At 45.0% G+C, this 13,014-nt stretch overlaps 1 protein-coding gene across 2 annotated transcripts in view; it reads left to right on the top strand.

The window, feature by feature from the left end:
* The window catches only part of LOC308081633 (protein NLRC3-like), a 46,077-nt gene that overhangs the window by 26,626 nt on the left and 6,437 nt on the right, over nt 1-13,014 (top strand). For both annotated transcript variants that reach the window (XM_080457991.1, XM_080457992.1), the window contains exons 9-11: nt 852-1,028; nt 1,674-1,826; nt 11,390-11,442. In XM_080457991.1, coding sequence (XP_080314117.1) covers nt 852-1,028; nt 1,674-1,826; nt 11,390-11,442 — 383 coding nt within the window. The remainder of the gene's footprint in view (nt 1-851; nt 1,029-1,673; nt 1,827-11,389; nt 11,443-13,014) is intronic.

Below are 13,014 nucleotides of genomic sequence, written 5' to 3'. Positions count from 1 at the left end.
ACAGATCCACGGGAAAAGATTAATCTATCGTTTCCCCTCCTGCTCAGTAGCCCCCCTAGTGGAGCTAAAAGTAAAACGAATAATAGATTATTATTGTATTATATACTGTACATAATAAAATAACATAATTTAAAACAAATGTACTGTCTAGTGTAATTTATGTAATGTAATGTCTCTTTGTACATTACTCATTCATTAGGGTTCATTCTTCATGGAACTTGAAGGTTCAAAGTTAATTCCATGTCAAAGTGTCCCTGAGCAAGACTTGTAACACCTGACTGCTCTTGGGAGCCATTTTAATGTTAATTGCATCCATTTTCCTAATTCTTGGGATTGATTAAATGCAGAGGACACATGTCCTGTAAATGTATAATGTAGAGTGACAAATACCCCACAAAACATCTAAAGCTGATTAAATTATTATTTTATTATGAGTGACTCCCGCAGCCACAACACTAGAGGGAGCTGCAACGATCTGGTAACCCCCAACTAGAACAAACATGAGAACATTCTCATTCTACTACTTTGCCACCATAATGTGGAATGTCCTGACACCATCCAAAATATATAAATCACTGGTTTCTTCAAAACTAGCCTGAAAAACATCGATCAAGAGACCACAAGGGGAGATAAATAAAACCAGATAAATAAAACCATCGATCAGGAGACCACAAGGGGAGATAAATAAAATGCAATGATTACTTTCATTTGAGAACACAGAGGTGTGATGTCATGATCATTTGAGCACGGCTAGAGAGCCTATTTCAACCAATCAGATTGCTTGGTCGGAACTACCTGTTGAATCATTTGTTTTAATAATGTCGGATTTTTCATTTAATGTGTATTTACAGACTTGTTGGCTGTGGCCTCAGTGAGACACACTTTGAAGTTGTGGCTTCAGCTCTCAGCTCTAATCCTTCACATTTAAAACAACTGGAGCTGAGTTACAACGACCTGGGGGAGGGAGATTCACTGGAGCTGCTGGGTGCTGGATTGAGGAGTCCACACTGTTGTCTGGAGATTCTCAGGTCAGATTAATTTAACAGAATGTAAATATTATATTACACATTATCTGCCAGGTATTAATTAATTAATTAATCCACCTCTGCCGGGATACCGCGATACCGCGATCGTCCATTCTGTTGGAGTTGAATATGGCTCGTTTTCACCAAGTAAACAAGAAATCCGAGCTAGATGTGTTTCTCTACATCTCATAACAGTGTGGATGGACTGACTGTTTTTGGGATGACGTCATCTCTGCTTCTATGATTCTCTCAGAGTCAAGGGATCATCCATAAGTTAGGGAAGAGCGCCCTCTAGCGTAATTTCTCTATAATAACGTCCTTGGCAGGCAATGTGTTAATACAGTGGTGAGACCTTATTTAAAGAGTGTGAATAAGGTTGACAGCATGGTAACCAACTGATTAGATAATGATACAGTACACTGACCACAGTATGTAAAGCCATGCTGAGATACATGGCTTTATTATTAATTATTTGTATTTTCTTTAAGATCAAGTAAAGACTATTTGGTTCATGTTACTCCTGCCTGTTAGAGTTCAGCTCTCGTATCTCTACTCCCAAACCCTGACAGTCAGACCAGGTCCTTTAATAGATGGTTAGTTTCTCTAGACAGCAATAATGTAATACCTGATGTTTGATTCTTTATTTAGACTGATTCACTGCTGGTTGTCAGAGAGATGCTGTGAAGTTCTGGCCTCAGCTCTAAGTTCTAATCCATCCCTCCATCTCAAAGAACTAGACCTGCGTTTCAACGTCCTGAATCACTCAGCACTGCAGCTGTTCTCTGGACTGAAGACTCTCCAGTGAGTAGAATGAACTGTGTCCATGTTTGTTAGTTCTCTATTTCTATTACAATGTTTCAATGGTAGGTCATACTATTATCTAACTACTATAATCTTACTACTATAATTGACAAAGCTTCCGAAGTTCGTCCGGGATTCACAAGCACAGGATCACTCCACATGCCTCCAAGACTTGCCACAGATTGTTGATCAGAGCTCTGGCTATTATTTAGGCTTCTTACCCCACCTCCATCAGTGATCAGACTCTATTATTTAGGCTTCTTACCCCACCTCCATCAGTGATCAGACTCTATTATTTAGGCTTCTTACCCCACCTCCATCAGTGATCAGACTCTATTATTTAGGCTTCTTACCCCACCTCCATCAGTGATCAGACTCTATTATTTAGGCTTCTTACCCCACCTCCATCAGTGATCAGACTCTATTATTTAGGCTTCTTACCCCACCTCCATCAGTGATCAGACTCTATTATTTCTACTAACTAATATAATAATAATAACTCCATCAGTGATCAGACTCTCGGCTTGATTGATTTTCCGATTTGCCTATCAGACCCTTGACGCATGACGTTTATGCCGGACTTCGCATGACGTGTGTGCAGAGCTATTGTACATCTACATCTCTTACATAACAACATAGTACCACAGTACCAAAACAGGAGGGGAGGGGGAGGGGAGGAGAGGAGAGGGGAGGGGTGAGTAGAGGAGAGGAGGGGGAGGGGAGGAGAGGAGAGCGGAGGGGTGAGTAGAAGACAGGAGGGAGAGGAGAAGAGGAGAGGAGGACCACTCAAGGGGAAAGAACATCTAGATGTGAGGGCCGCGAAGCGGCCCAAACCTCTAGTTATCATTATTACTAGAGGTAATATCCAGGGCCGATCAGCTACATCAAAGCTACATTGCACCGGTGATCCAACTGATATGGCCATATATGGAGTGGTGCAGTAGGGTGGGGTCCTAGCGACCAAGAACAAAGGTGCTGCGGCCAAAAAGAAGGAAAGCTGCTTGTAGTTTTATATTAACTGTACAATATGCAAGTACACTGAAGGCGGGGAAAGATGCCTAAGTATTAGCCAGAGCTCTGATCAACAGTCTGTGGCAGGTTTTGGGGCAAGTGGAGTGATCGTTAGCTGAGCAACCCCGGACGTACTTTTGGAGGTCATTTCAATTATAGTAGTAGGATAGTAGGATAGGATAGGATAGGATTATTATTATTATTATTTTAAGAAAACAATACTTGAGCTCTGATTTACGAGTAAATTTTAACTTTTAATTTGTATTTCAATTCACCTCCAGCATTCCTTCCATGTTCCTTCATCAGTCAGTGAAGTAAATTCAATTTAAAAATACAGTTTTGTCCCTTTTGTTTTACAACATGAAAAGCTATCAAATGTAACATAATATGTTTAGGTATCACTAATGTTCATGTAACTACATTACATGCAGTGTTGGGTAACGTTACTTTTAAAAGTAACTTGTTACGTTACAGGATTACTGCCATTAAAAAAGTATTCTGTTACGTTACAGTATTACCTTCGTTAGATTACTTTTGCGATACTGGAGATTAAAACCCATTTGTGAGGAATAACATAGCCTAGGCAATATCTCCTCAGAGTATGTTTGTGTAACGGATACCACTTGGTAGGCAAGGAGGAGACCAGGAACCACGTTTGACAGTTTATTCTGTAGAAAACAGACAAATAACACAATATTTGTCTTCTGAGGGGCACTGCATATCATCAAGACTTTATCTGAAATTAACTGTTTTTCATAGCAAAATCATAAAAATACATCACTGTGTTTTAAGAGCACCGCTTACCCTCAGCAGACCAGGAATCCACTGAGGCAGCTACGGCAACACCACTAGGACATACAGTGCGATATGCAGTGCACCAGAATACCACAGTATAAACATTAGTTTGAACTACCAAATATTGGCTGGTGCTGCTCAATAGTGGACTAATTCTAAATTAACTTTGAACTCTGTTACACTCACCCCCACAGAATTTTCACAATATTGGGCAAGTATCGAAAATACACAGTACATTACAACAACAGGGTCTCCGTTATAAGAAAACCAACCTCGAAAGTACCCCTTGGGGCGAAGTGGCATGAAAGCTAAACCAAACTCTCATTCCAGCAACTGGTAGCAGAGTGCCTTATACACTCCACAGGACCCTCACATACTGTGTAGCATACCGACACAATTTTTTTTTTTTTTATAAAAAAAAGTACCTCATAAACACAAAGGCAACACACTGTAAACTCTCAAACTCAGTCAACAGTAGAGTGTAGTGTCACAACATCCTGCCTTGACATGGTCTGTATCAACCTATTAACCGGTTTAATGAGGCGGCCATGCCTCGACCTAGCCCGCGTAGGGTCACAGGTATGATCAGTATGTGTGTCCTGTACCCCGTCGGTTCGTGCCACTGACTCAAGGGACAATCTTGTTTGTCCCACACTCTCATCATCAGAATCAATATCAGCATCAATTAATGACCTGGGATTATAGCTCATAGATTGGCCACCCCGCTGATCCAGAGGCAGATCCGAATCATTTTGGGATACTGAAATCTCACTCCCACCATCAGAAACATCCGAAGCTTGCGTAAGACTGGACACAGACAGTCGTGAAATCCAATCCCGGGTCCGTCCCCCAGAATCCACAGTGCCCGGATCAGCCAAGGAGTCACGCCCCTCCCCCTCGGTCGCAGGTGAGCCCCCGACATCAGGTCCTTCACTTCCATCCAAAGGAATCGCACTTCCACCCTCAGAACCGCTCCCCACCATGGACCTCACACTAACGTCTGTGCGACATGAAACAATAGACTCAGAATGAGTGGAATCGGGTACCTCACTTGAGATATCTACAGGGAGGAAATTTACAGACATGAGCAAATTCCTATGGACCACCTTCTCCAGTCCAGTGACCGTGTCACCAATCCTAAATGTATGAGTGTCAGCGTTTTTGTCCAGCACAGTATAGACTGTCGACTCCCATCTATCAGCAACTTTCCTCTTCCCCCTATCCTTCCTGTTTGCCAAAAGCACCCTGTCGCCCACTTCAATAGCAGATCCCTTCACCCTCCTGTTGTAGAGCGCAGCATGCCTCTTCTGCTCCTTAGTCACATGTTCCTGAGCAATGACCATGGCTTCCTGCAGGTCCGTAGTGAGAGACACCACATACTTGTCATAACTCGTCACATGCGAGTCATTCAGGACGGTCCGAAAAAGGACATCTATGGGCAGACGGGGAACCCGACCAAACATAAGGTAAAAGGGAGCATACCCTGTCGACTCACTGACTGTACAATTATACATGAATGTCAATGTTTGTAAACGCCGAGGCCAGTCAATCTTTTTGTCAGGTGTCAGGGCACGAATCATGCCACCAAGGGTCCTATTGAACCGCTCCACACTTCCATTTCCCATCGGATGATAGGGGGTTGTATGGGATTTCTTAATGCCCGAAACCCTGAGAAGTTCACTGATGAGCTCACTCTCGAACGACGCCCCCTGATCACTGTGAATCCGTTCAGGAAACCCAAAGACACAGAAGTATTTGTCCCAGAGAACTCTTGCCACCTGCTTAGCAGACTGGTCTTTACAGGCAAATGCCTGCGCCATCCTCGTAAAATGGTCAGTCACAACCAAGACATTTATCGACTTATTTCTGAAATCTTCAGCTGACCAAAAATCTATACAAACAAGCTGCAGTGGTCTGGCAGATGTTATACTTTCCAGGGGAGCTCTCCCCTCAGGCTCAACCGTCTTCGTGACAATGCAGCGATGACAGTTGCGTACATAGTCCCTCACGTCCCTGTCAAGGTTTAGCCAGAAAAACCTCTGTCTAGTCAAGCCAAGACTTCTGAACTGACCCTGGTGTCCTGCATCATCATGAATACCCCACAGTACCACATCCTTGAGTGACTGTGGAACCACATACTGGGACCGCTTCGCCTTGGTGATAAAATCCCTCGAAACCCTGTACAGCACACCATTGTCCACGACAAGCTTCTCCCAGTGCTTTAAATATCTCATCACGGTGACAGATTCCCTCCCTTTTTCTCTCCTAGAGGGCCTTCGACATCTCTCCACGTAATACAAGACACGAGAAAGGACCCTGTCCTCCAACTGTTTATCACGCAGGTCTTTCTCTGTGTAGGCCGGCAACGAGTCAATTCCAGGCGAACACAACTGCGGTAAGTACTGCAACGCTACCACAGCACGGACCCTCGCACCAGCCTCCCACTCCATGTGTGACTCCACAACGGCAGACACATCTTCCAACTCAATGGATTGAGTATGTGAAAGGACAGGACTACATGTACTCTGAGAATTGGCACTCACTGAATCAGGTTGCCCGCGATCGCAGGATGACTTGAAGGCCCCTTGAACAGAAACACTTGAAACACCCTTGACTTCAGAAAGGAGACTTGAAAAAGGCTCAGACAACAGCCTGAGGCCAACACCCCCATTGACAAATGGTACACGACTCAGGGCGTCAGCCACCACATTCTGCGGACCCGGTAAATATTTGATGTTAAAGTCATAGCTAGCCAACTTGGCCACCCAACGTTGCTCACAGCAGTCCAACTTAGGCTTTGTCAAGATGTGAGTCAGCGGGTTATTGTCTGTCCAGACCGTGAACTTGTGGCCCTTCAGCCAATGACTGAATTTATCACAGACAGCCCATTTCAAGGCCAGGAATTCCAAACGGTGGGCTGGATAATTCCTCTGAGACTGAGACAATGACTTGCTGGCGAATGCGATGGGCCTGGCTCTGACTTCGCCTTCTGGAACCTGCGACAACACAGCACCAATACCATCTAAGGACGCATCAGTTGATAGCATGAAAGGGCGAGTGAAATCAGGGTGGGCCAGAACGGCTGTATTAACTATGGCTGTCTTCAGTCCCTCAAACGCCTGTTCCTGTGCCAGGGTCTAGTCAGCCGCAGTCAACTTTTTATTCAACAACTTGCACTTCCCGTGCTTCCCTTTTTTCTTTTCACCCTTCAACAGAGAGAAGAGAGGCTTGGCGACAGCAGAGTATCGAGGCACGTAGTGCTGGTAATAATTAATTAGCCCCAGATATGATCTTATTCGCTTCTGTGACGGAGTCACACCATCAGACTCCATTAGGTCAGCACTCGTCATCTTGGAGATGCTCTCCACTTTGCTAGGATCCGTCGACACACCATTCTCGTCAATTATGTGACCGAGAAACTTCACTGACTTTCTCAGAAAGAAGCACTTTTTGGGGGCCAACTTCAGATTGTGGCACTGCAGTCTCTCAAACACCATTTCAAGGCGCTCTAAAGCAGTCTCTTCGTCTGGTGCAAACACCAACAGATCATCCAAGTAGCACAACAGACTCAAGTAGTTTTGGTCTCCAAAAATGCTGGTCATCATACGCATAAAACTCCCAGGGCTGTTGCAAAGGCCCTGCGGAAGACGATTGTATTCATACAGGCCCATAGGAGTAGTAAAGGCTGAGTACTTCCTGTCATCTTGGTGTAGTGGCATGTTATAATACCCAGAAGTCAAATCCATTGAACTGAATAGACAGTTGCCCCCTAGTGCAGCCAGGCAGTCTGCTTGGTGAGGGAGGGGATGAGCATCATTCACTGTCCTCTTGTTCAGCCAGCGGAAATCCGTACACAACCGGAGGTCCCCATCCTTCTTCCACACCAGCACTAACGGTGATGCATACTCACTGGAAGATTTTGAAATGATCTCCTTTTCCTCCATATCACACAACACCTGACGTAGCTTTTGATACTGGCTAGGAGGCACTCGCCTGTATGGCAGGCGGAATGGTCTATGGTCAACTAGATGAATGCGGTGCACAAATTCCTTCGCTTCCCCACAGTCAAGATGATGGCGTGAAAAGATGGCCTCGTACCGCATAATCAGATCAGCCATCTTTCCCTTGCACCCCTCAGACACATCACAGGACTGTACATCGAGAGTATTCAGCCCAACTGATTTGAGCCTGTCACCAACGGATTGCATGTCAGCAGTAGTAGATGTCGCCGACTGAACACAGCTGACCAACGGAACCTTCAATGGCTCAGTGACATCCATGTCCTCGAGTGCCATGCAGGGGTAGACATCAGCCACCTTCGCATTGCGCCTCAACACCACAGGTTTGTGAGACATATTAATGAGCTTCAAAGGTACCCATCTATCTCCCCACAATGGCGTAACTATCCTAGCTACTAAAACTCCCCTCGGGGCCGAACGGGCTGATGTGGGCTCTGTCATTACAGTGCTGCCTGGAGATACAATGGTGTTCGCAGGCAGTTTCCCCCATACGAGATACTCACGGCCAGGTTCAAGACAGACAGCTGAATTACACCTCACAGTGCCAACCTTGTCAGGAATGCTATCACCTCTCCAAGGACTCAGACCAGAGAGCATTGACAGGTACTGTTCAGTTTCAGGGTCTTCTGCAGAACAGGGACCAGACACAGTCTTCCAGTAGGAATTGCACATTTTGGATTCACGTAGGATGTGCTTAATCACATTAGTGCCCAGTATCAGTTCATCGTGCTGACCCGAAACAACAAGCGTGGGAACCAACATTTTACAGCCATATACTTCCATCTTCACGTTAAAGGCAGACTTAGGCTTGACACGTTGCCCACCACATCCAATGAGAACCACATTCACATCAATCTGATCATGGTTAGTTATCACTCCGGCTTCTACAAGCTTCGCCTCTGCAGCCTCACTAATGCTACAAGCCATAGACCCACTGTCCAGCATACCCCCCATTGTTACTTTATCACCCATAGCCACAGGTGTGTAGAAAAGACTGTCACTGCTGCCAACTCTGTGTATGTTTTGATGCACAACTTCTATGTCATCACAAGAAGCTTTCACAGACATGTAAACCGTCTCAACGTCAGACATGTCATCATTTTGTGAGAGTATGTCCAGACCTGTATCGCCTCCCTTAAAACACAGGTCCGCTAGTTTCCCTCAGACTGGGGCTGGGAAGACTGATTATTGGCTTGACAGTCGGCCTTGGTATGGCCAGGGGCCAGACATGAGAAACACAGTCTGTCAGACATGCAGTGAGACAGTATGACGAGAGTCATTACAGACCCGGCAAGCTGTCTCTCTGGCACGCCTCTCACCGGGAGCACGCTGGGACCTTCCACCTCGTGCTGGGACAGCAGTATTGAGCTGTTGCATTTTCTCCATCATCCCTTGAAACATGTCAACCATCCGACTGAGAAGTCTCTCCTCCGACTGCTGAAGATTTTGGGCCACAACCGGCACTGTGGCAGGGCATGGGGCACAGCAGGCCTGACCTTGAACCAAATCTGAGACATTAGAGGGCTGCGGAGGAGGATGGTAACCCTGACACTGAGATGAGAGGGAAGGAAAAGAGGGCCCTGAGGCACTGCACTGCTCAGGCATATATGAATTGGGCTGCTCAAAGGCGATAGCAGCAGTGTGACTTTTCATTTGTACTGCCCCACTAATCCTACCACTCGCTCTCACCTCTCTCTGATAATCATCAATCCTCTTTTGAACATCTCGTGCTGTCCATTCATGCATCGGCTTACATTTCAAAATGCAGGACAGCTCTTGGTCGGGGCAATGTTTAACAAACATGAGAGCTACTTCGTCATTCATGTTCCCGGCTCGCTTGCCCTGCCTGCGTAACCCCGCCACAGCCAGGTCAGCTGCATTGTTTAATCTAATCCAGTAGTCAACTGGACATTCTCTGTGCTTGGGCAGGGTGGCATAAAAGTCTGCCATAGGGAGACATGAGGAAGCATCATCAAAGTACTGAAGAAGAACATTGTAAATTAGCTCAGGGTGCTGTGTGACATTAAGTGATGAATCACTGCGTAAGGCAACCCTCACAACATCCCTGGCTTTACCCCTTAACCGGCACATGATTTCGTCACCCTGTTCACGTACAGGTATCGCATGTCTTCTGAAGTGGTTATCAGTTAAATCAATCCACTCCTGAACTGAATACTTATCACGATCCCCACTGAACATCTGAGGTTCTCTGTCTGACTTAACATGAACTGTCACGTGTGGAGTCTCATGCCTGCTAACGTTACTGGGTAGGTCCTGACTGGTTGAAGTATTTTGTGGGGCACTGCTCATGTTAACTACCCCGGCCGACATCAGCCTTTCAACGATGGACTCCCCAATTTGCGCACCCAACCATACCTGTGAGGTGATTCATAACATCAATGTCACTGTTGGGTGTGGAAGTGTGAAGACCCTCCCCCATGAACTGGCGAACAGGAGTACAACCTTGGCATTGAGACGACCTCGTACCCCTTCCACTGTCAGTAGCATACCGGGAATCCCCCACCCTCCCACTGTCTCTGGTGACACAGCCACTGTCAGCAAATTGAACACCTCCCCTTCTTGGCAGAACAGGACTGGCACAAGCCTCCATCTCACTAATAATCCTGAAGTTATCCATGACATATACTGTAAATCACTTGCGTTGTGTTAAACACACTCAACAATGTTCAGACCGTCCAGAGCATCCACGGCGACCGACTGTGAGTCGATCTTGAAGATCCAGAAGGTCACGGCACCAGTGTAACGAATACCACTTGGTAGGCAAGGAGGAGACCAGGAACCACGTTTGACAGTTTATTCTGTAGAAAACAGACAAATAACACAATATTTGTCTTCTGAGGGGCACTGCATATCATCAAGACTTTATCTGAAATTAACTGTTTTTCATAGCAAAATCATAAAAATACATCACTGTGTTTTAAGAGCACCGCTTACCCTCAGCAGACCAGGAATCCACTGAGGCAGCTACGGCAACACCACTAGGACATACAGTGCGATATGCAGTGCACCAGAATACCACAGTATAAACATTAGTTTGAACTACCAAATATTGGCTGGTGCTGCTCAATAGTGGACAAATTCTAAATTAACTTTTAACTCTGTTACATTTGGTAAACATAAAATCAAGAGAGCAGCCTATCAGAGTGGCCACAGTGTGGAGCTGTGCTGAGCTTCACCAAACATACTGACATATCTAATTTACATTGACGTTCTTCCTTCTCTTTACACCAACAAATCCAACAATCATGTGAATACTTCTACGACCGTACTAAAGGATAACCTCTCTGTCTTCTCTCAATCTCTGTCATGTCAACAGGTGTGACAAATTAATGTAATACAAAACCAAACCAGTCAGTCAGTTGTGTGACACTGTCACACCAAAAGTGACCTATTGAATAGATTGATTACACAATCAACACAGATTGCTGGCTGTTGGCAAGACACGCGGTCACTGAATTTTGTGTAACATCTGTGCAACTCTGCGTTGACAGAGACACGCTCATTCATTTACCAGGAAACAACGCAAATGTGTCGATGGATTTAGAATTTCCTTTGTGACAACAGAAGGAACAGGAAAATATAGGTCTGAAATATAATGTAATCTAAGTAATTCCATTATTTAGGACCCATTGTTCACCCCCAGCACTGATTAATAGTTATATTAATATATTACTTTACCCCTGAAATAATGTGATGTACATGTTGTACTTCCTACAGAGTGAAACATGGAGGACATGAACACTGGAATAATCCTCAACTCCTTACAAGATGTGAGTATCTGTCTGTCTGTCTGTCTGTCTGTCTGTCTGTTATTTTATACTGAAAGAAATAGCTTCCAGTGAATTTAGGTGGTTTCTCTGCTCTTGGCCTGGTCCTTAACACCAGCAAGACTAAGGTCATGTGGTTTGACAGAAACAATCTCTCTCTCTCTCTCTCTCTCTCTCTCTCTCTCTCTCTCTCTCTCTCTCTCTCTCTCTCTCTCTCTCTCTCTCTGACTTCCAATTCCATCATAAATGGAGCAGTACTGTATGAGTAGTTTTACTCTTAGAGAGACAGACCTGGTTCTATTAGTCTGTTGTACTTTAAACCCTGGAGAGAGTCCTGGAAGCTCACAACACGTCACCCTGCTACGCCTTGTAGATCAGCTATATTTAAAAAATGTAAATATAACCGATCTACAAGCTCACAACGTGTCTCATCATCACACAGCGTTGTGAGCTTGTAGATCTGCTTGTAGATCAGCTTTACTTTAAAAATAGCACAAAATAGCAGATCTACAAGCTCAACGTGTGGCATGTAGACACTGTGACAGAGAGGGGGTGGGGGGGGTGGTCACAACACCCCACATCGTGAGGCGTTGTGAGCTTGTAGATCATCTTGCAGATAAGCTTTATTTGAAATAAAAATAGCAGATCTACAAGCTCGTAGATCATTGGTAACCAACCGGTCGACATGTGGATCTTCAAAGCCATCACAGTCGATCACAAACAGGTTTGTGTGTATTGGGAGAGGAGGCGACAGATCAATCAATTGAACAGAATATCTAAATGTGAATATTAGATTATGGTTTCCCAATAGGCGGGCAAATCGATGGCCTCCACACCCCTGTCATAAATCACACAAAATCATTCAAAACAAGCCAGGTATGAAATTAAGTCTGCACTACGCTTTTTGGACCACATAGGCTACCACACCGTACATCTACACCTGACCTGTGATGTAATTACATCCGATTGGCTCTCTTTCGACACCAGGAAGTTAGGAACTTTTAATGATTTTGTTAAAAAGGAATAACGCGTCTCTGAAACTACGGGAGAGTCTCTTTTCCCGGTGTTTTCGCCCAGGTGGACATGGTTTTGAGGTTATGTTTAGGCATAGTGTTTGTGAGGTTAGGGTTAAGGTTAGGTTTAGGCAGTGTTTGTGAGGTTAGGGTTAAGGTTAGGTTTAGGTATAGTGTTTGTGAGGTTAAGGTTAGGTTTAGGTATAGTGTTTGTGAGGTTAAGGTTAGGTTAGGTTTAGGTATAGTGTTTGTGAGGTTAGGGTTAAAGGTTTAATGACATTCACTTTTACACCACATTCAAAGTCTTTGTCCTGGTCCTTCAAAAGTGTACAAAAAGTTTTAAGTGAAAATTCCATTCCAGTGATCCATGGCAGGTGTTTTTCTCTCACATTTCTAAAGCCTTTTCAACTGCAATGAAAAAAGAAATCTTTGCCTGCGGGTGTCGCTGGTGAGGGATTTTGCCTGTCAATCATCGCCTCTGCTCCGCCCCCCCCCCAAAGGAAAGGATAGGGGAGGGGAGGGGCGAGGAGGAGAGTGGGCGGGATTAATCGACAGTGACCTC

Source organism: Gymnoscopelus braueri (assembly GCF_963280865.1).
Source record: "Gymnoscopelus braueri genome assembly, contig: SCAFFOLD_321, whole genome shotgun sequence".
In the NCBI taxonomy this organism is placed as follows: Eukaryota; Metazoa; Chordata; class Actinopteri; order Myctophiformes; family Myctophidae; genus Gymnoscopelus; species Gymnoscopelus braueri.
Note: the sequence above shows the minus strand (reverse complement) of the source record. Positions and strands in the feature narration are given on the sequence as shown.